This window comes from Rhinatrema bivittatum, chromosome 9, assembly GCF_901001135.1.
Source record: "Rhinatrema bivittatum chromosome 9, aRhiBiv1.1, whole genome shotgun sequence".
NCBI lineage: Eukaryota > Metazoa > Chordata > Amphibia > Gymnophiona > Rhinatrematidae > Rhinatrema > Rhinatrema bivittatum.
The window spans coordinates 8,389,375-8,413,574 of NC_042623.1; the positions used below are offsets into that span (position 1 = coordinate 8,389,375).

The following is a 24,200-nucleotide window of genomic DNA, read 5'->3' on the forward strand; positions in this document are numbered from 1 at the left end:
TATTTTTCTTAATGTTATGGCTTTGTATTCTCACTCTGAGGTTGTTATCCATGTTAGACCCGAGACTGAGGTGTTCCCTTTTTATCTATGGGCTGCTATTTCTTAGGACATGATGCCTGATGAATACTATGGCACATGAGATTATGTTTGTGTCTTTAAACGTTAGAGGCATTGTCTGTCCTGTCAATCGGAAGCAAATACTACAATGTGCCAAAAAGAATAAAGAACAAATATTACTTTTACAGGAAACCTATCTCACTAACACTGAACATGAGAAACTGAAATGTGGGTGGGTTGGTAGTATCTATTATTCATCCTTTACTTCTAGGAGTTGGGGGGTCTGCATTTTAGTTGACAAGAAGTTGCCCCTAGTAGTACACAGGATTGTTGGTAATCCAGAAGGACGATATGTTGTTCTTGATTGCTCTCTTTATATGGATAAATTTACATAGGTTAATGTATATGGCCCTAATCAGGCTCATGATATATTCTATAAAAAGTTGTTGGACACTAATGTGTCCTTTTTGGTTTTGATAATCTATGCATGGATGGGGAATGGAACATGTGTATGAACCCTTCTTTGGACAGATCTCATGGTTCCTCTTTATCGCAAAGCATGAGTTTGATCAAGGGGATCTGGTCTCTACCTTACGATTATTAGACATCTAGAGGTTTTATCATGTAAATGATCGTGATTACACATATTACTCTCCCAAACTAACTTCCTTGCTAATACAAAGGGTTGCGTCCTTCTCCCTTGCACTATTTCAGATCATTGAACTGGTTTTAAGTCCCGTAGATATTTGACCTAGTACCCCTATGTGGTGATTGAATACTTCCCTATTTGGAAAATTGGATTTTCTGTATTTGGTTAAAACAGTAGTAAGAGACTTTAATGAGCATAACCCTGAAACTAATTATTCACCAGTTCTTCAATGGGAGACTCTTAAAGCCTGTCTGAGAGGGCGAATTATTAGCTATGTGAGTTATATTCAGAGGGAAAAAATAGATACTCTAGAGGTCCAACACAAAAGGGATTGTTTGAGCAAAACGTATAAAAAAACTTAAAGATGCCATGCAGGAACTCCATTCCTTGGAAACTTATAAAATTGAAAGAGCCCTTAAATATACGAGACTAAACTATTATGAACATGGGGATAAGGTTGGGGGCTTTATTGGCAAGAGCGGTGAAAAATAGGATGGGTAATTCTCACATTTTCTAGTTGCAGGATCATAGGGGGTTGACTACAGCTGACCCAAGTGAAATAGAAGTTAATTGTGCAGTATTTCTCTAATATGTACTCTGAATCTGCCTCAGGTAGTGTAGTGGCCTTACAGGAGTTTCTAAATGGTATAGATCTCCCTATACTTGGTGAAGCTCAACGAGAAATGTTGGTTGCACCAATCACTCTTTTAGATATACAGGTGCCCATTCAGGCGCTCCCGAGTGGGAATGCCCGGGTCCTGATGGCTACCCAATTGACTTTTTCAACAAATGTTTGGATGATATAGCCCCTTTTTGTTATCCTTATATAATAGTGTAGGGCTGATGAACTCCTCTTTAGTTGCATCTCCCAGTGTCCCTATCTCATTTATTCACAAGATTGGGAAAGATATGGATGATTGCGGTTCTTATCGCCCTATCTTGTTGCTGAATTCGGACTTGAAAATATTAGCTAAAATCCTGCAGCTTCGCTTGGAAAATGTTCTCTCTTTTTTGGTTCATCCGGACTAGACAGATTTTGTTAAGGGACATGTCTCTACGGTCAATACTAGATGTTTATTTATTATTATACACTTGTCCAAGAAACTGGGGAAAACAGGGCTTATTGTCTCACTGGATGCTGAGAAGGCCTTTGACTGTATTTCTCGGCCTTATCTGTTTGCTGTTTTGAGACATGTGAAATTACCAGAAAGATTCTTACAGTGGTTGAGTGCCATTTAATCGGCTCCTAAAGCCCACCTCTTAATTAATGGAGTGCCGTCCCCTTTTTTTCCCCCGAGCGTGAGGGACAAGGCACTTGTCCCCACTGCTTTTTGACCTAGCCATAGAACCGCTAGCAGCCCTGATTAGGCAGAAACTGGATATAAGGGGTTTTCAGCTTGGATCTACAACGCATACTATATCGCTATATACAGATGATGTTCTGAATTTCTTGTGAAACCCACAGGTCTCTGGCCCGGCCCTTATGGCGGTGCTAGAGAATTTTGGTGCTTTGTCGGGGTACAAGGTCAGTTATAGTAAATTGGAAATATTTTCTATCAGCTCTAGATCAGTTATTCCCCTATGTATGGCAGGTTTTCACATAGTAAATGAGGGCTTCTTGTATTTGGGAGTTTCCATACCTAGACACTTTAGGTGTCTCTTCTCAAGAAATAATGATAGTTTATTAGTCCAAACAAAGAATGATTTGCAGAGGTGGGTGGAATTACTGATATCTTAGGCAGGGCATATAAATCTAGTTAAAATGAATATCTTGCCAAAATGTTTATATATTGGTTCCAGCATGCCCCCGTGATGTGCCTATGAGGGTATTTGACAACCTTCATGGTATGATTTCTAGATTTGTATGGAAATATCGCTGAGCACGTATCAAATAAAGTCAGTTCCCTGTACGTACCGGATCAGTCCAGACACCTGGGTTGTGACTCCGCACCAGTAGATGGAGACAGACTAAAACTTGTCGGGCTCCCTACATATAGTAAGGTGCCACCCACAGCCCCTCAGTCTTTCTCTGTCTCCAGCAGTTGGGGCAGGTCCACCCACAGTCTCTGGGATCCCTGGGGTTGGAGTTAGCCAGTCAGGGATAGGAAAAAAAAAAAAAAAAAAACAACACATAGGACAGAAAGGGGATTCCCTTTTTTTGTTTTAATTCATAGTAAAAAAAAAAAAAAAAAAAAAAAAAAGTTAGTTAGAAAGTTTTGGGCCAGGAAGCTCCCGGTGGAAGTGCCTCCCAGGGGGGTTGCCAGATCCTGAGGGGATCATCCTCCCCTGGTAGAGGCCGCTGCTGGGGTCGAGGACCCGGCCCCTCTGGCAGCAGCGTTGGGGGTGACACCGGGGAGCCCGGTTCACTCACCCCCAGTGGAGCCCGGAGGTTTTTCAGCACCCTGGTCAGCGATTTCTGTAAAAAAAAAAAAAAAAGTTTTTTACTTTTGCGCCGGCTCTCTCTCTCGCTCTCCCGCGCGACGTTTCGTTCGGGGGGGGGGCGGTTTGTTTTCTTAGGGCTGCGGCGTTTTTTGTGCAGTCTCGGCCGGAATGCCCGTCGGGGCCGCCTGCCGCGCGTGCGGCTCCGCGCGCACGCGAGTCTCGAGGGACGGCATGTGCTCGGGGTGCCTCGCCGGAGGCGAGGGACCGTCCGAGGGCGATCGGGGGGGTCGGACCCGGGCGTCTCGTTCGCCGCCGCGCGTTGGTGCAGTGCAGGAGGGGGGGCCGGATCCGTTCCCGCTTAGCGCGGGAGCGGCGGCCATTTTGTCGACCGTCCACGAGGCGACCAGGAGAGCCATGGAACATGGCTCCCAGCCCCCTCCACTCTCTCCCCAGCCTCGGGCCGCGTCGGGTGCGCCTTGGGGTGCCTCCGATGCGGCTGACTGGGGCTCGGGGGAGGGGCACTCAGACTCTGAAGAGTCCTTTTCGGAGGATTTTAATTTTTTATTAAAAAAATTGGCGAAGTATCAGAGGGAGCGGCGCAGGCACGGGAAAGTGCCAGGAGATGCGGATGGCCGGTCCCGCTCCCGGAAGAGGTCGGCCCGCCCTAGAGACACGGCTGTGCCCCCGAAGGACAAGCGGCTGGCGCGTGGCGCGCCCCAGGACGCGGATTCAGAATCCACTTCCTCGGAGGAGGAACGGTCGATCTCGGGGGCGCCGGAAGGGCCTGAGGGGCCCGATGAGCAGGGTCCAGCGCAGTCAGGCGCAGGCAAGGGCGCGCAGACGGGGGATGGTGACGACCCCAAGGTCGTCCGCCTGTTTAAGAGGGAGGAGCTTTCCCCTCTCATTCCAGCGATCCTCGACGAGATTGGAGTGGAGGCCCCGCCGGTGGAAACCCGTCAAGGGCCTAAGATGGATCCGGTACTCCTGGGACTCGCGGGTCCTACGGTAGCGTTCCCTTTCCATTTTTCTGCGTCCGACATTCTCTTCCGAGAATGGGACACCCCGGAACTGGGCCTCAAGGTAAGTAAGGCCATGGATAAGCTTTATCCTCTGCCGGAGGATGCCTTGGAGCTCCTGCGGCTCCCTCGCGTGGATGCCGCTGTGTCGGCGGTCACCAAAAGGTCGACCATTCCCGTCACCGGCGCTACGGCGCTGCGGGATGTCCAGGATCGGAAGCTGGAGGTGCAGCTCAAAAAAGTTTTCGAGGTGTCAGCCCTGGGAGCCAGGGCTGCTATTTGCAGCAATTTTGCGTTGCGGGCTGGGCTCCGCTGGGCCCAGACCTTACAAGCGAATGCGGGTCTCTCAGAAGGGGAGGCTGCTCAGGCGGACCTTCTGGAGGCAGTAATCGCTTACAGCGCTGATGCCATGCACGATTTGCTGCGCACCTCGGCCCGGGCCATGGTGTCTGCGGTTTCAGCGCGCCGTCTTCTCTGGCTCCGAAACTGGGCGGCGGACGGTACGTCTAAGGCTCATCTAGGCGCCTTGCCTTTTAAGGGGAAGTTGCTGTTTGGAAAGCAGCTGGATGATATCATGCAGTTCCTGAGTGAGAACAAGGCTTTTAAGTTACCGGAGGACAGGCCACGTCCTAGACCCAATTTCTCTGCACGGAACCGTTTTCGTAACAACCGTCGCCAGAGGTCGCAGAGGTCAGCTGGGGCGGGTCAATCCTTCAGAGGAGGCTCTGCCAGGGCTTTGACCTGGCCTCAGTCCTTTCGGGGGAAGAGATTCAACAGGTCAGGGGGATCCTCGGCAGGATCCGGGGCCAAGTCGGCCCAATGATACGCGATTGGTTCGTTTCTCGGTGAGGACTCAGGAGGCCGTTCCACTGGTGGGAGCGCGCCTCGAGAGTTTTTACGAGGAATGGACCAAAATCACTTCGGACCAGTGGGTGTTAGACGTGATAAGACACGGTTACGCGTTAGAATTTGCACGTCTCCCCTGGGACAAGTTTCTCGTATCCCCCTGCAAGGCCGTAGCCAAAAGGGCCGCCGTACGGGCAACCCTCCAGCGCCTGGAGGCTCTGGGCGCCATCACTACTGTGCCGCCGGCGCAACGGGGCATGGGAAGGTACTCCATTTATTTCGTAGTTCCAAAGAAGGACGGAGCGTATCGTCCGATCCTCGATCTAAAAGGAGTAAACCGGTGCCTTCGTGTTCCACGGTTCAAGATGGAAACAATTCGCTCGGTAGTGGCAGCGGTTCGCCCGGGCGAGTTCCTAGCGTCCCTGGATCTGACGGAGGCGTATCTCCACATAGGGATCCAGCCAGCCTATCATCAGTACTTGCGATTTTGCATCCTGGGCAAGCATTTCCAGTTCAGGGCTCTTCCCTTCGGTCTAGCCACGGCTCCACGCACCTTCACCAAGGTTATGGTGGTGGTGGCTGCTCAGCTCCGACGGGAAGGGCTCTTCGTTCATCCTTACCTGGACGATTGGCTCATTCGGGCCAAATCCGAGATGGAGTGTCGGCAAGCGGTGGCCAGGGTTCTGCAGCTCCTGCGGTCGCTTGGTTGGGTGGTCAATCTAGCCAAGAGTCACCTTCAGCCCACCCAGACGTTGGAATATCTGGGGGCCTTGTTCGACACCAAGGAGGCCACGGTATCCCTGACTCAGGACAGGGTCCTCAAGCTCCAGGGACAGGTGAGGCGTTTGCTAGCCCTACGATGCCCTTTGGTCCGCGATTACCTGATGGTCTTGGGTTCCATGGCGTCGACACTCGCCTTGGTGCCTTGGGCTTTTGCTCATCTGCGACCGTTACAATCAGCGTTACTTTCCCGCTGGAGGCCGGTCTCGGAGGAGTTCCTGCGCCCGCTGCCTCTCACGGACCGCGCCAGGGCCAGCCTGCAGTGGTGGCTCTGCCCCAACCATCTGACGTGCGGCGTTTCTCTGATCCTGCCCAACTGGACGGTGATCACGACGGATGCCAGTCTCTCGGGTTGGGGAGCGGTCTGTGGGGGGCGCTCTGTGCAGGGCCTGTGGTCGGCCCAGCAGTCGCAGTGGTCCATCAATCGGTTGGAGACCAAAGCGGTGGCGCTGGCGTTGCAAGCCTTTCTGCCGTGGATACGGGGCCAGGCGGTACGAGTCCTATCGGACAACGCCACCACAGTTGCCTATATCAACCGCCAAGGCGGGACAAGGAGTCAGCAAGTAGCGGAGGAAGCGGCTCAGTTGATGGACTGGGCGGAACGGCACCTCAGCAGCATTGCGGCTTCACACATCGCCGGCGTCGACAACGTACAAGCGGACTTCCTCAGCCGGCACCGGCTGGATCCAGGGGAGTGGGAGCTCCCGGAGGTAGCATATTGTCTCATCTGTGCCAGGTGGGGTCAGCCACGTCTGGATCTGATGGCCACCGCGCACAACGCAAAGGCTCCGAGGTTCTTCAGCCGTCGGAGGGAGCGGGGCGCGGAAGGGGTCGATGCCCTCGTGCTTCCTTGGCCCACGGACGTGCTGCTCTACGTGTTTCCCCCGTGGCCTCTGATAGGCAAGGTGCTCCGGCGGATCGAGCTACATCCGGCGGCGGTGATATTGGTGGCGCCGGAGTGGCCACGACGTCCGTGGTTCGCGGATCTACTGCGGCTGGCGGTGGAATCTCCGCTCCGTTTGCGGGGCGACGCGACCATTCTGCGGCAGGGACCCGTCTGTTTGGAGGACACGGATCACTTCTGTCTCGCGGCTTGGCTTTTGAGAGGGCGCGCCTAAAATCCAAGGGGTACTCCGAGGCAGTGGTCATACGTTGTTGAGGGCTAGAAAACAGTCCACGTCTTTGACCTATATGAGGGTCTGGACGGTCTTTGAGGACTGGTGTAGTGCTCACGAGGTGAACCCCATTCGGCCAGAGGTGCCGGAGATTCTCTCTTTTCTGCAAGAGGGCCTCTCGAAGGGACTGTCCTGGAGTACCCTGAAGGTTCAGGTGGCAGCCCTTGGCTGCCTTCGAGGAAAGGTCCGGGGAGTGTCCTTGGCGGGCCATCCAGATGTGACGCGGTTTCTGCGGGGGGCAAAGCATCTCCGTCCGCCGGTCCGGAATCCGTGTCCCTCCTGGAACTTAAACTGCGTGCTTTCGGCTCTTTGTGGGTCGCCTTTTGAACCGGTCAAGCGTGCGACGTTGAAGGATTTAACATTGAAAACAGTGTTTTTGGTCGCTATTACGTCCGCGCGTCGGGTCTCGGAGTTACAAGCTCTTTCTTGTAGAGAACCGTTTTTGCGTTTTACAGAGACTGGTGTCTCACTGCGGACTGTTCCCTCCTTTTTACCCAAGGTGGTGTCGTCCTTTCACTTAAATCAGTCACTTGATCTTCCTGGGTTTTCGGCCATGGATCCTCAGGCCAGAGGATCGAGGGAACTGCGGAAACTTGATGTCCGTAGGATTCTACTTCGTTATCTGGAAGTTACGAATCCTTTCCGGGTTTCCGATCACTTGTTTGTTCTCTGGTCGGGGCCTCGTAGAGGATCGGCGGCTTCACGGGCCACGATTGCGCGTTGGCTCAAAGAGGCGATTGGTTCGGCGTATCTTCTGCAGGGCAAGCTGGCACCCAGGGAGCTTCGTGCCCATTCGACTCGGGCGCAGGCCACGTCTTGGGCCGAGGTTTCTAGTGTGTCCACACAGGAGATCTGCAGGGCGGCAACGTGGAAATCGTTGCACACTTTCACGAGACATTACAGACTTGATGTCCAGGCGGCTGAGGCTCAGGGTTTTGGGGCGAGTGTTCTCCGAGCGGGACTCTCTGTTTCCCACCCTGGGTAACTTGGCTCTGGTACATCCCAGGTGTCTGGACTGATCCGGTACGTACAGGGAAAGGAAAATTAGTTCTTACCTGATAATTTTCGTTCCTGTAGTACACGGATCAGTCCAGACTCCCGCCCGTCTGTGTCTTGTAGTTTATGTCAGAAGAAAGAGAGAGAGTCTGCTCGGTTGCTTATTTGGCCATTGTAGTTTTGCAGTTTTGCACGTTGTGTTCATGGTTCTGAAGGTTTTCGGCTCCAGCTCAGGGGCTGTTGTGAATTGGCCTCATGTTTGGGGGTTTTTTTCTAGTTAGCTAGTTTTTGGCTTTATCTGGCTTTGACATTACGTGCGACTGAGGGGCTGTGGGTGGCACCTTACTATATGTAGGGAGCCCGACAAGTTTTACTCTATCTCCACCTGCTGGTGCGGAGTCACAACCCAGGTGTCTGGACTGATCCGTGTACTACAGGAACGAAAATTATCAGGTAAGAACTAATTTTCCTTTGTGGCTTCCTAAGAAGCAGAGTGGAATGGCGCTTCCCATCTTCAGAGCGTACTATTGGGTTCCTCGACTCTTGTCACTCAAGATCTGGTTTAGACATAAAGGCCTGGCATGGCGACCTTTAGAGCAGCTGTAGTCAGATGTAGTTGACTTGATGTTACCGTTTACTCTGGATTCATCTCCACTATGACGTAGAGTGACTAGGAATAGTTCTATATTGGCTCATGCTCTTAAGGTCCGGAGGCAGGTCCACAGATACTTGAGGTTGGAGACTGAAACTTTGTCGCTGCTTGCCCCTATTTATGGGCATTTCATTGTGTCGGGTCTCACTTGCTCTCCAGTTTTTAAGGAATGGAGAGAGTATGGGCAGTTCCAAACCTTGAGTCCCTTCGTTTTGATTTTGACCTTCCTGCGCCTACACATGTGAATTATTTGCAATTGTGAAACACACTTTCTGCTCTTATAGACCTGACTGCCCCTCTCCCAAAACCTGTCAGACCCAGATGAGTTCGCAAAATCATCACACTCGTTTATTGGGGAATTCTGCAAGAGAAGATGGGCACCGAAATGCCGCAAGTTTTAATTAACTGTTGGAATGAAGAGCTGGGTACCTCACTCACCGCCCAAGCATGGAAAGTTATGTGGTTAAATGCTCGCCGGATCGAGCTTTGCATAGAACCTATCATACACCTCTGTTATTCAACCCTATTTCCCACATATAGTTAGCAATGCTGGAGGAGGTCTGGGCAGCGAGGCTCATACATGTGCTGGCGTTGTGTGGGGATTAAGCCGTTTTGGCTCAAGGTGTCAGGGAGATTAATTATATCGGCAATTTCTCCTATCTACGTTGCATCTATTTTGGGCCTTCTGGGTCGCTGGGAGGGCCCATTAATACCCAGAAAATTTAGTGATTTGGTTAGTCACTTACTGTTGGTGGCACATTTTCCCTTAGCAATCTTTTGGAACAGAAACCTGTGTATTGACTGCTGGCGTAAACAAGTATGAAATATTGTGGGTACTGAGGGCCTAATCTATGCGATGAGGCATGAAGAGTTTAAGTATAATGTAATATGGGGCCCCTGCCACAGATATCTTGCTGATAGTGGGGATAAGGCTTAAGATTTTTGATGTTGCTGCTTACTGTATGGCTGCACATTTAGCTCTTAAGCAATGATTTTCTTGCCTACTTGTTATGGCTGTGTCTTGTAGAGTTGTTGTACAATGTCGACAAATCTGATTATGCTTTGTTTACGCCATACTTTATTTTTACTGTTATTGTGTGCCATGAAAACTTATAAATTGTTTAAAAAAAAAAACAAACCCCAAACTCAACCAATTCATGTTTACCTCTTCCGCTTCACCCATTATATCATCATCTGCAAAAAGACTAACCTTTCCCGATAGTCGTCCTGTAATATTGCTACCGAAAATGATGAAAGAAACCCAGATCAAAGACTGATCCCTGCAGCACACCACTGGTAACCCCCTTTCCTTGGAGTAAACTCTGTTTCAACCATTCTTTGACTCCCACTCAACCATTTTCTAACCTAGTCGGTCATTTTAGAATGCATATTGAGGGCGCTCAACATGTTTATAATTCATATATGCAGAACCGTGCCAAGGACCTTACTGAAATCCAAGTAACCACTTCTAATGTTCTCCCCAGATCCAATTCTCTGGTCATCCAGTCAAAGAAATTGATTAGATTCATCTGACAAGATCTACCTCTGGTATTTTGTAGCTGTTTCTTGTGAAATCTTTCATTATCTTATGTTTTAAATATGATGTGCATTGCCTTGTGCAATAATTTCTGTTGATAGTATGATAAACAGATGTTATTTATTTATAAAATTTAAATTCCTGCCATATCAGCAGAATCATGGAACCCAGAATGCTGTTGTGCCAGTAGAGAAGTCCTTATATCCTGAGATCAAACAGGATGTGTCTTCTGCTGACCCAATGATAATGTTCCCTGGGTGGTTTTAATCCCCAGCAGCCGGAGATTAAGTGTTAATTTGCCTTTGTGAGCACCCATAACCTCTTGTTCCTCCTCCAGTGCTTTTCCGTCTCTTCCTCTTCAGAGTTGCCAGTTCAAGACTTCAGAGTTGCCAGTTCAAGACTTTCTAATAGGCATCGATACCATAAAAAAATAATTATTTTATCATTCCAGAATCCAGAAGGTTTGCTGGAAGAGCAGAAGAGAACATTTTAATGTGTACTAGAAATAAATATTTTTTGGGTAGCAGGAATTATTATGACTCAAGTCACATTCTATATGACGATCAGCTAATGTCAAAGCTGCAGTGCCCCCAGAGAAACGGAGAATCTGATAGTAGTCAAGGCCTGTAAAGGCCCATCTAGTCTGCCCAGTTTCATTCCTGATACAATGTCAAGGACCCCAGCTGGTCTCCAGGTTTCCCTTCTTCATAACGGAATTCTTGAATTCTGTTACTGGTATCTAGTAGACCTTTGCATCCACCAACTTTCAATGAAGAAATATTTTATCATATTGGTTTTATCTACCTTCTTTTAGCTGCATGTTCTGACCTCCTTATTCTAGAACTTTCTTGTCATTGAAAAAGGTTTGTTTCTTATGCATTATTTATATCTTTGAGGTATCTGAATGTCTCTGTCATATTCTTCACTCTCTTCTCTGCTTTAGGGTATATGTTAAGTCTCATCACCTAGGGCTTTTTTCGGATCCCTTCTCTGTGCTGCCTCCACTTTGTCTATATCCTTCCAGAACTGGACACAATATGCCAGAGTAGATCATACCACCAACCTATACAGAAGACAGCCAGAAACTATATTACAATGTTCTCTTCTGGGAGGGCATCATTATTTGAGTGTTCGATGCAGGAAGATAAGACGTGATGTAATCAACTGTACAATCATGTGAGGTCCACCTGCAAACACACCACAAATTCTCATGTTCTGCAGTTTCAGAGAACGATCAGAGTTTCGAGGTGACCATGACTGCTACTGCCGAGGTAGCAGACGACGAGGGGACTGTGACTCAGATTCAGGTACAGTACGTATCCGTGTTCAAATGTAGAACTCAGATTGAGCTGGATAAGTGTGCTCTATGAATATTTGAGGTTTACGAATGTTTTCCTGGAATTATACAGAGAAATAAAAGAAATTAAAAATGGTCCTGTGCACATAAGTGACTGACTGCATAGTCAGCTGGTGGTAAAGTCGCTAGTGACATCAGAAAGGCACTCTGACAGTCAAAGCATCTGGTAACAGCTAGTTTAGGAGTTAAATTAACATTCCTGTTCATATCCAGATCAGTCCATTCTCCTAGGACAAGCAGGAAGGTAGTCCTCACAGATGGGTGACATCATCAGATGGAGCCCAGCTCGGAACATAGAACATAAGAAAATGCCATGCTGGGTCAGACCAAGGTCCATCAAGCCCAGCATCCTGTTTCCAACAGAGGCCAAACCTAGCAATTATCCAAACACCAAGAAGATCCCATGCTACTGATGCAATTAATAGCAGTGGCTATTCCCTAAGTAAACTTGATTAATAGCCGTTAATGGACTTCTCCTCCAAGAACTTTTCCAAACCTTTTTTGAACCCAGCTACACTAACTGCACTAACCACATCTCCTGGCAACAAATTCCAGAGCTTTATTGTGCGTTGACTGAAAAGAATTTTCTCCGATTAGTCTTAAATGTGCTACTTGCTAACTTCATGGAATGCCCCCTAGTCCTATTATTCGAAAGTGTAAATAACCGAGTCACATCTACTCGTTCAAGACCTCTCATGATCTTAAAGACCTCTATCATATCCCCACTCAGCCGTCTCTTCTCCAAGCTGAACAGCCCTAACCTCTTCAGCCTTTCCTCATAGGGAAGCTGTTCCATCCACTTTATCAGTTTCTAGAACTTTGACTAGATACACTGAGCATGCCCAGCATGCCACTATAACAAGCGTCCACGCGGGATCCCTCTACAGTCTCTTTTTTATTTTTCCCTATGGAGCTTTTGCCTCGTCTTTTTTCTGAGCTCGTGGCTTTTTGTTCAAAATTGCCTTGGAAAATGTTCATTGATTTTCTTCCCCCCCCCCCCCCCCCCCCCCCCTTTCAGGTTGTTCTTCATGTCCTTCTCAGCGTGGATCCCTCTCCGGTTCCCCTTAGTCTTCCATCCAGGTTTTCGGCAGTTTGGTAAGTTTTATTCCGCTTCTGTTTCCCCTGCTGGAATGGCTCAATGTGCTCATTGGTGGGTTACCAGCCCAGCTGGCGTCTGTCCCCGGGAGGCCATAGATGCCTGACTGATGCAGTCTCGTTGCCGGTTCCTCCGAGAAGGAAGCTCCATTGAGGCCGGCGGTGACACCGAGGCCTGCAGCCCCCCGTCCAGCTTTGCAGGGGCCGGCACTGGTGCCACCAGAGCCTAGGCCTCTGGACGAAGGCCGAGCGCCTAGGGTCCCATCCCTTGTAGATTACAGTGAGGATGAGGCCCCATATGACCCCCTGGGAGGATGACTCTGCAGAATCCTCCTCAGAGGACTCCCCTCAGAACCTTCTTCTCCAGAGGAATGAAGGAGGTCTCTGCCTGAGGACCTGACCTTCGCAGGTTTTGTAAGGGCAAAGGCAGAGGCCGTCCCATTTCAGTTGCTGATGGAGGAGGACACCAGGCAGAAGATGCTGGAAATCCTCCAGTTCATGGAGCCTTTGAAAGAGGTCGTGGAAGTCCCAGTACACAAGAATTTAAGTAGTTGCTGTTGAGGATTTGGGAGCACCCCCTCACAGTACCTCCGGTAAACAGGAAGGTGGATGGGTTTACCTCGTCCAACATGCTACCGGATTCAAAAAGCGTCAGCTGGCACACCAATCGGTGGTGGTTGAATCCGCTGACAAGAGGGCCAAGCGCTCTCGGACCTATGCCTCGACGCCCCTGGGGAAGGATCACAGAGCGATGGACGCTCTTGGGAGAAAGGTATTTCAGGGGCAATGCTCATTACCCTCATCACCTCCTACCAGCTCTACAGGAGCCAATTCTCTCGCAACCTCTGGAAGCAGATGTAGGAGGCAGCCGAGCAGCTGCCTCAACAGCAGCAAGACACCGTCTTATTGCTGGTGTGTCAGGGCTTGGAGTGCGGAAAACACAAGGTGTGTTCAACCTGTGATGTTTTCGAAATGTCAGTGAGAGTCTCTGCAGTGGGACTTGGCACCCACAAAATGGCATGGCTGCAGGTCTCGAATCTCTGACCAGATTTACAGGAAAGATTCGCTGACCTCCCATGCACAGAGAGAATCTCTTTGGGGATAAGGTGAGGGACACAGTGACCCAGTTGCGGGATCACCACGAGGCCCTCTGGCATCTCTCTGCTAGCACTTCGGACCAGCCCTCCTCAGCCAGGAGGTCTGCAAGGCAGGATCAGAGGAGGTCTTTCTACCGCCAGAGGAAGCACTATCCTCCGGCCCCTCGCTCCCGTTCGCAGAGGGTGAGCTACCGAGGCCGTCCCAGTCTGCGCCCCAGCCAAATCTCGGGATGGGGTTTTGACTGGATCATAGAGAGCATAAGCCTGCCACCTGTACCTGTGACGCAGGAACGGGGGCAGGCTACGGTTCTTTGCAAATCGGTGGCCCAGTATAACCTTGAACCAGTGGGTTCTGTCCATCATCTGCCAAGGGTACCAATTGAATCTATTGGGTGTCCCGCCAAATTCTCCTCTGTGCCTGTTTTGGGGACCGATATTACATCAGGAGGTACTGTTACAGGAGCTCTCCGCCCTCTTAATAGCCAGAGTGGTTGAGCCTGTCCCACCAGGGCAAAGAGAGCAGGTACTTCCTGATTCCCAAGAGAACAGAGGAACTCCATCCCATACTAGACCCAAGGGCCTTGAACAAGCTTCTAAAAAAAAAAAAGAAAAGCTCAAGATGGTTTCCCTGGGCACCCTAATTCCCCTTTTGCAAAAAGGAGACTGGCTATGCTCCCTCGATTTAAAGGACACATACACTCACATCGAGATCTTTCCAGGTCACATGAAGTATCTCAGATTTGTGGTGGGAAAACAGCACTTTCAGTATAGAGTGTTGCCGTTAGGGCTAGTGTTGGCTCCACATGTCTTTTACAAAGTGTCTGGCTGTGATGAGGGCGTACCTCCGCAGGATGGGAGTGCATGTTTTCCCTTACTTGGATGGTTGGCTGGTCAAAAGCAACTCTCGGGCAGGGGCAGATCGTTCCTTGCGCTTGACCATCCAGGCGTTGGAGTCACTCGGGTTTGTCATCAACTACCCGAAGTCCCATCTCAGCCCGTCACCTCAATTGGACTTCATAGGAGACCTGCTAGATACGGCTCAGGCAAAAGCCTTCCTGCCGCGCTCCAGGGTGGTCACCTTGATGTTCATAGCAGTGGTGATTCAACAGAGCAAGCAGATTTCAGCTTGGCACATGTTGAGGCTGTTGGGCCACAAGGCCGCAACCGTCCATGTTACTCCCTTGGCATGTTTACACATGTTCAGAGAGCCCATGTTGCAGTAGCGCCAGGCCACCCAGGACCTTCAGGCTCGCATCCGCATTGCTCCGTTTCTCCAGCACTCTTTGTCCTGGTGGTGGGTTCTCTTGAATTTGAAGCAGGGAATATCTTTCCAAACTCACCCTACCCAAATTGTCCTTACCATGGATGCATCCACCCATGGGGTGGGGTGTTCATGTAGAGGGGCTCTGCACCCAGAGCCTATGGTCCACCCAGGAAGCACAATGTCAAATCAACTTCCTGGAGTTCCGGGAGATCAGGTACACTTTATGGGCTTTCAGAGATCGGCTGTCTAACAAAATTGTCCTGATCCAAACAGACAACCAAGTAGCAATGTGGTATGTCTAGAAGCAGGGAGATACAAGGTCGTACCTCTTGTATCAGGAGGCGGTCCAAATCTGGTCCTGGGCTCTGTCCCATGGGATGGTGTTCTGGGCCATGTATCTGGCCGGAATGGAGAATGTGATAACGGACAGACTGAGTCGAGCCTTCAGACCCCACGAGTGGTTGCTGGGCAGGGGATGGGGAATCGGATCTTCCGTCTCTGGTGGAACCCAGATGTGGACTTGTTCGCATCCCTCTGCAACAGGAAGGAGACTCAGTTCTGCGGCTTGTACAGGTCAGATGGCAAACCAGCCTCAGACGCCCTTGCCCGCCATTGGGCCAAGGATCTTCTGTATGCGAATCTTCCAATTCCTTTAGTGGCGAAGCTTCTCTTGAAGCTTTGCTAGGACAGAGGGACTATGATTCTCATAGCGCCTCAATGGCCGAGACGGGTCTGGTTTCCACTCCTGTGGGAGTTGTCCTTCCGGAGACCAGTCAGTCTGGCGACTTCCCCAGATCTCATCACGCAGGATCAGGGCAGGCTCCAGCATCCTGTCACTCACAGCCTGGATGTTGAGAGGCGATTCTGCAGCCGCTTGATCTTTCTGAAGATGGGTCTCGGGTCCTGGTAGCTTCTAGAAAGCCTTCTATTAGAAAGTCCTATGGACTGAAGTGGAGGGGGTTTTCCATGTGGTGCGAGCAGAGGGCCCTAGATCTGTTCTCCTGCCCCACATAAAAACTGTTTGATTACCTTCTTGTACGCCCATCTCTGTACAGACTGTAGTTGTATGCTTCAAGAGGGGCCTGCTTCAGTTGAAGCAGGCCCCTGCCTCCTGCTGTGTCTTGGGACTTAAGCACAATGCTAGCTCAGCTGATGAAAGCTCCTTTTGAGCTTCTGCGCACCTGTGACCTGAAGTACCTGACCTGGAAAGTCATATTTTTGGTGGCGGTCACTTCAGTACACAGGCTCAGCGAGCTCCAGTCCTTAGTGTCTTATCCATCTTATACTAAGTTTTATCATAACAGGGTGGTCTTGCGCATGCATCCTAAGTTTCTGCCTAAGGTGGTGATGGATTTCCATTTTAACCAGTCAGTCATCCTGCCAACATTATTTCCCAGGCCCCATTTGCACCAAGGCGAACGAGCACTGCAAGGTTTGGATTACAACTTTTCATTTCTTTTTATAGTAATAGATTGGAGTTGTCGTTGCCAAATAGACACTATCCAATTGGCTAGCAGATTGTATCTCCTTCTGTTATGCCCCGGCGGGATTACATCTTGGGGATCATGTCACGGCTCATTCTGTCAGAGCCATGGCAACATTGCGAGCAGTTCCCGTGGAGGAGATCTGCAAGGCTGTGACGTGGCGTTCTCTCCACACATTCGCATCACACTACTGTCTGGATAGGGATGGCCGACATGACAGTAGGTTCAGCCAGTTCGTCCTTTGGAATCTCCTTGAGGTGTGGAACCCAACAATCTCTGCCTAGGGCCTATTGTTTGGGTTCAGGCTGTCTGCACCTCTGTTAGCAACAGCACTGTGGTTGTTGTGCTCGTTGGCGCCTGGTTGGTGCTTGTAGGTCCCCTTTTTAAGTTGGAGAGCAGCCTGCAGCTAGGGATTCACTCATGTATGAGGACTACCATCCTGCCTATCCTAGGAGAAAGCAGAGTTCTTACCTGTAACAGGTGTTCTCCTAGGACAGCAGGATGTTAGTCCTCATGAAAACTGCCTGCCACACCGCAGAGTTGGGTTTCTCCTATTTTTTTTTAGTTTATTTTTATCGTAATTCTGTGTTACAAGACTGAAGAGCGATCCCGCGTGATGCATGGTATAGGGCATGCTCAGTGTACCTAGTCAAAGTTCTAGAAATTTTGACATAAGTATTTCTTGCTCGGCTCCATCCAATTGTCACACATGTGTGAGGACTAACATCCTGTTGTCCTAGGAGAACACCTGTTACAGGTAAGCAACTCTGCTGTCTCCTGGGTTTTGCATCTCTGTCAGCAGATGGTGTCGGAGAAAGTTTCACTGACACTAGTACATAACCCAGTGTATCACCTGCAGTCCCTCAGTATTTCTCTGTCTCCAGCAGATAGTAGAGGTGTAAAACATTTATTTATTTTATTTATTTAACGATTTTTATATACCGACATTCATTGGGAATATCACATCGGTTTACAATAACTTAGCGTAACATGCTTTACAGAGAACTGAATAGGTATAAACAGTGCAGGTATGCAGATTTTCTGACTATATACAGACTATACAGATTAAGAGATAGCAAACTATGCAGAGACTAAGCAGAGACTATCTAGATAGAGAATATATAATGTATAGAGTACATACAATGTAGAATGGGATGCTGTGCAAGATATATACAGAGTGAGGAGGTATTCAGATAATGTGCAAGCTATGAACACTGTAAATGATTATCTAACAGAGCATGCTATGGGGAGGGTTTAGGTATATGCTTGTTTGAAAAGCCAAGTCTTTAGTTTCTCCTTGAATTTCTTTGGGGAAAGTTCTTGGCGTAATTATATTGGCATAGAATTCCATAGGGCAGGTCCCGCTATGGAAAGCGCACAAGCTTTCGTGGTTGAAGAAGATTCTTTAAGTGTAGAGCTAATTAATTTTTTTTTAGATTAATTTGGTTGTCTATTGTCACACCTAGATCTCGAACATGTTGCGAAGATGAAGGTGGAGGTAGATAATGTAAAGGGATGGAATTAGTAGGATTTTGCGGTGAAATGAGCATAAGTTCTGTTTTTGTGGTGTTGAGGGCAAGATGGGTATCAGTTAAAAGATTGATAATTGAGAGAAGGGTGGATTCCCAAGTATTGACGGCCTTGGGTAGGGTTTCGGTCATTGGTATGAGTATTTGAACATCATCCGCATATACAAAGTGCAGAAGACCAAGTTCAGAGAGGAGGTGACAGAGAGGTAGTAGGTAAATGTTGAATAGTGTAGATGACAGGGAGGAGCCTTGCAGAACACCATGATTAAGGGGAATTGCTTTGGACTCGTTTCCAATTTTGACTTTATATAGCCTGTTGCTAAGGTAAGATTTAAACCAGCTGAGGGCCACTCCAGTTATTCCAATTTCAGTAAGGCGCTGAAGGAGAATATTATGGTTGATGGTGTAAAAGGCTGAGGAAATGTCTAGGAGGGCCAAAATATACAATTGGCCTTTGTCTAGGCCTTTAATGAGGTGGTCTGCTAAAGACAGAATGAGGGTTCGGTGCTGTGGTATTTATGGAAGCCATATTGCGAGGGAGAGAGTTGTTGGTTGTCTAGATATTCGGTTAGTTGTCAATTAACTGTTTTTTCAAGGATTTTTGTTATGAAGGGTAGGTTAGAGATAGGGCGGAAATTGGACAGATCGGAGGGGTCCAGTTTAGGCTTCTTTAATATGGGTTTGACTATTGCTTGTTTAAGGGGGTTGGGGACTGAGCCAGTAGTGATGAAGATGTTTATGATGTTGGCTATGGGTTGAGCTATTATATTGGGGATGTAGAGTAGGTATTTTGAAGGGATTGTGTCTGAGGGATGAGAGGAAGGTCTAGTTTTCTTTAGGATAGATTTGATTTTGGATGCAGCAGCGGTTTCAAATGAGTTTAGTTCTGTGAGGGATTTTTCTGGGGGGTACTGCTGAGGGGGGGAGGTTAGGGGAAAGCGTGTCAACAGTTTAAGCTTATCCTGGAAGTATAGAGCGAGATCCTCGCATTTTGCATTGGCTTCTTCATCAGGTATACTATTTGTTGAAGATTTAGTTAGGGTTGCTACATAATCAAATAGGGCGCGGGCATTAAATTACAGTTGGTGGATTTTGAGGGCGTAGAAATCTCTTTTGTTCTGGAGTATTAAAAAGAGATGCTTGGATAGTCTTTACAGGATTCCTCCCAGAGGACTGCTAGATCTTGGTGGGGCCATCCTCCTTGGTTTGAGGTGGAAGAGCCAAGGGGTTGTGATCTCTTTTCATTTGGCTCGGTCTTAGCTCCACTGGGTCTGATAGGTGGTGGTCCAATTCCCTCTTCCCCAGGAGAACCTGTTGACTCCTGCATCAGTTCTTCGCGCGGAGTTGGACCTTGATCACTGTGCCGGCATACTATTACTGCCTAAGGGACCAGGGGGAAGGTGATCATTGCGCCCACATGGTTTTTACCTGCTCAGGGGGAAGATGGTGCGTGGTAAGTGCTGCCTGTCTTGTGGAGCGTTGCATGTGTGTCTCTCCAGAGCTGGTTGTGCTCCTGATACATCTCAGGAGGGGAAGGCAGTCTGGTGGAAAACAACACTGCTGTGGTACTTAAAAGAACTTCAAGGGTGTTAGGGCTTCCCGCTGATGTCTTTCCTGTCAGCGTGGGAATGGCAGCCATTTTGGCTTAAGCAGAAGCTGCAGCAGAGGCCTCTGGGAGGCAGGGGATTCCCCACCTTCATTATCCCAGTAGTACTGGGCCCTGAGGAAGGACAGCAGTCAAACCCCTCCTAAAAAAACCTAATCTTGACCCCACTATCCCAGCTAATTATCACCCTATTTCTAACTTGCCTTTCATAGCAAAAATAATGGAGAAAATAGTCAATATCCAGCTCACCGAATTCCTTGAAGAGCACAACACCCTTCACCCCGGCTCAGTTTGGTTTTCGTAAAGCCCGTAACACTGAAAGCCTCCTTCTTACCCTTTCTGATACTATACTCAAGGGATTGGACCATGGTCAATCATAGATACTGGCCCTACTTGACATACCTGCTGCCTTTTGACACCGTCAATCATATCATACTCTTCACCCGCCTTGCTGAAATCGGTGTCACAGGTTCTGCGCTGCAATGGTTCTCGTCCTATCTTAACAATAGAAATTACACCGTAAAAATAGCCAACTGCGAATCATCCCACATTCCCCTCACACAGGGCATCCCACAGGGTTCCTCCCCTCTCTTCCACGCTCTTCAATATCTATCTCCTTCCCCTCTGCTATCTCCTCTCTGATCTTGGCCTAAAGTTCTTCATGTACGCTGACGACATTCAAATTCTCATCCCGCTTCAAGAATCCCTCCCCAAAACATTACAATTTTGGGATTCCTGCCTTACTTCAATCAACACTCTCCTCTCAAACCTACATCTCGCTTTAAATTTACTAAAACAGAGCTCCTCACAATCTCCAATCCCCCAGCTCGCTCGCTCCCTGCCTTAAGCAACACCAACCCTCCTCCTGACGCATTCAGCCGCAATGTGAGAGATCTCGGTGTCTATCTTGACCAACATTTAAATTTCAAATCTCACATCCACAATACCATAAAAACAGGCTTTTTCAAATTGCACATCCTAAAGAAACTTAAACCCCTGCTATATACCCAAGACCTCCGCACAGTCCTATAGGCAACTATCTTAACTAAACTGGACTATTGCAATTCCTTATTTCTGGGCCTCCCTCTCTCTACTATCAAACCCCTCCAACTATTACAGAATGCCATGGCCAGAATTCTCACAAACACACGTAAATCTGATCACATTACCCCTATCCTAAAAGACCTCCACTGGTTACCTAGAGCCTCCAGCATAAAATACAAAACACTCACCATGCTCCACAATCTACTGTACAATCAAATCACACTTGGCTCGAGAATGCACCATTTTTCCGATCATCAACCCGCCCCTCCAGATCCAACCTTGCTGGAACTCTATACACCCTCTCCCTAAAAACTGCCCACCCCACCTCAACCAGAGAAAGGGCTTTCTCCATTGCTGGCCCTTCCCTATGGAACACCCTGCCCACGGCCCTCCGTCTAGAACCTAACCTTTCTAATTTTAAAAAAGGGCTCAAAACCTGACTCTTTACATTAGCGTATCCAGATGTTGACCAAACTTAGCTTGCACTCTAACCCCTCAGCCCTCTCACCATCCCCTCCTCCTATCTGCCTCTCCTCTTTCTCCCCTTTTCTTCCCCCCAAGCAAAGTCTCCAAAATACAGTGTTTCTTCCACCTAGCAAAGACTACTAAATACTGTTATTAGCTCCCCTCCTCCACCCTTAGCTTCTCCTTCCCTCCCCCTCCCTCCCCCCCTTCTATCCCTTCACTGATATCAATGGTCTGGTACCTACCAGCCCACCTGTACATATATTGTCTATCATTAATTTATATTTTCGAATGTTCCTATAAAATCTCTCTTTCCCTATCCTTCCTACTGCTGTCCTCTCTCCTCCTTCAGTGCTGCTCCCCCTTCCCTGTTTATTGTATTTCACTCTCTTGATAATTTGTTATAATGTAAAACCGGCAGGATGTCGAATGTCGGTATATAAAAATCAACAAATAAATAAAATAAATATTTACGGTTGTCTGATCACCTCTTTGCGCTTTGGAATCATCCAAGAAAAGGGTGTAAGGCATCCAAAGCTATGTTTCCGCATTAGCTAAAGGAAGCTATTGGCTCTGCTTACATTTGTAAGGGTCGTCCATACCAGAGGGTTTCAGGACCCATGTGTCTTGCTCTCAGGCAGCCTCCTGGGCCAAGTGTCAACAGGTGTCTCTGCAAGAGATTTGTTGGGCAGCTTCTTGGAAGTCATTATACACTTTCACCAGATATTATTGGTTGGATGTCCAGGCTCCGAAATCCATGGGCTTTGGTGAGAGTGTTCAATGAGGAAGGCTATCATGGTCCTACCCTGTTTAGAGAAGCTTGGGTACATCACAGGCGTATGGGCTGATTTGGATATGAAAAGGAAAGGAAAATTGTTTCTTACCTGCTAATGTTTGTTCCTGGAATACCGCAGATCAGTCAAGAGTCCGCTCGTACTAATAATTTGTTTATAATGCAGAATTGTTGAGGAATTTCATGATGATTTCCTTTATTGTTAGGATTTCCACTCACCTTCCTCCTGCTCATTGAGGGGATTTTGGAGTCTTAGTTGTTAGTTTTTGTTTATAGTCATCTTGGCTTGGGTACAGTTCAATACTGAGGGACTGCAGGTGGCACACTGTGTTATGGCAGTGTCAGTGGAACCGTTTTCTCTGTCTCCATCTGCTGGCAGGGAGGCAAAACCCAGGAGTCTAGACTGATAGTTGGTATTCTAGGAATGAAAATTAGCAGGTAAGAACCAATTTTCCTTTCGTATGTAGTGATATGTTGTCACTGTTCCCTTGGTTCTGTGTCTAATTTACATTTTACCCATTCCTCCATAATAAATGTTGAAAAGTCCTTTAGCAAGTAGGCAAAGAACACATCGTTGTGTGTGTAGACAGATATTCTAAAACAAAACCTCTCCATATATTATATACATCAGAAGCATCTTGGAGGAGCTCTGTTCCTGGGTTAGTTACCTTGTTGTTCGCTTCAGGCTAATCTAAATTATTAGGGTGGGCAATTCTCAAAGAAACCGCCCACATAGGCTGCTTTTAATGCACAGAGACTTTATGCAAATCTTCCAAAAGGAGCTCTCCGCATTGTTTCTCTGTTTAGTGAGGTCCTGCAGAGCGTGCACGTTGATAGCAGTCCTATACCTTTCACCTGCTGTCTGTGTGGGTGGGACAAATTAGCACCTATGAATTTGAAAACTGAATTGTACTTCCCCAGTCTAACAAACACACCCGCAGGAGCTGGGCACGCTCTGATGAGGCAGCTCCATCAGGCCATTTCTTCTTCTAAGGTTCCCCCTGAGAAGTGTGCACTGGATTGTACTGAAGTCCCAGTGCCAGCAGAGCATGAGAAATAAAAGTCCGGGCTGGGCTTTAGAGTTAGCTGGCCGCAGGTCTCAGCCTGCTGACTTAGTGAGTGAGCCTAGCACGCAGAAAGGCTGGTGTTTGCCTGCGCTGTTTTCACCCTGTTAATTAGAAGGCCTATGTCTGTCCTATGAAGGAGGTATAGTTTCATGTGCGAAATAACATTTTCCACTGCAAACCAAAATACAGACACACAGAGTGACGTTCTGTAAGAGATGGCCTCTCTTTCAGCAGGCCGACTGGCACTATGCAGGTGCACTCCCTGGGAGACTGGAGGTGAAATTGCTCCTTTACGGGTTTTCAGAATCAAGGAGCCAGTTATAATAAAACCAGATTTTTAATGATGATAATCTGATTCTAAACATTCACCAGAAGGTTCAAAATTAGCCGAGGCCCAAGTCCCATGGCAGAATATTAACTCTAGCTCTTTCATTGGTCTTTAACACTAGAGCAGAGGTTTCCTAACCTGTCCTGGAGGACCTCTGGCCTGTGGGGTTTTCAGGATATCCACAGTGAATATATGCATGATCTAAATTTGCATGCACTGCCTCCATAACGTGCACATTTTATCTCATGCATATTCATTGCGAATATCCTGAAAGCCTGACTGACTGGGGGTCCCCTCAGGACAGGTTTGGGAATCTTTGCGTTAGAGGGTGGTTAGCATGGACATTTTGACTTGCTGCACAAAACGCATTGGAGGAGCAAAAGTGACCAGGATGTCCCTGTGGGTGCACATTAAAAGCATCTCCAGTCTGAAGGAGGAGGATTGCAGTGAAGCGTGCCGGTATTAATAAGATCTGCTTGGCTGTAGCATCCCAAAACATTTCTAAATACTTAAGACATCTAGGGGCAATAATTATACATTTTAGATGGGTAAATGTGAGGGGAAAGGGGCAGGAAGGGAAGGTTTGCACAGTGATTTCATTTTCACATCTCCATGCATACTTTCTCGTACTTCTTTTGCACCTGCTTCCATGCAGATGCAAACTTTGTGGATATAAAAATATGTGGGGTAGGCACTCTGGGTGAATTTTGAATAGGAAACGCTGCAGGGTGTTTCCCTTTGAAAATTCACTTGCAGGCCAGCGGGTACAAAGCATTGCAACAACTGGTGTCTCTGTGCACAGCTTCAGCTAAGAACGGAAAACATTAACTGTTGAAGTGCTACTTAAGAAAGCTTTTTCAGGAGAGAGGGAGTGGAAAATGGGTCGTGTTTTGTATGCCATCTTCTTGATCCCATTCTCCCTCTGTGATCAGAACCACGTAAGCCATGTTTCTGTGTTGAATGTCCTGTGACAGACCTTGC

At 48.2% G+C, this 24,200-nt stretch overlaps 1 protein-coding gene across 5 annotated transcripts in view; it reads left to right on the forward strand.

Annotated features, from left to right (window-relative positions):
* DMTF1 (cyclin D binding myb like transcription factor 1) overlaps positions 1 to 24,200 on the forward strand; it is a 128,380-nt gene that overhangs the window by 20,132 nt on the left and 84,048 nt on the right. For all 5 annotated transcript variants that reach the window (XM_029615216.1, XM_029615215.1, XM_029615218.1 and 2 more), the window contains exon 4: positions 11,312 to 11,397. In XM_029615216.1, coding sequence (XP_029471076.1) covers positions 11,312 to 11,397 — 86 coding nt within the window. The remainder of the gene's footprint in view (positions 1 to 11,311; positions 11,398 to 24,200) is intronic.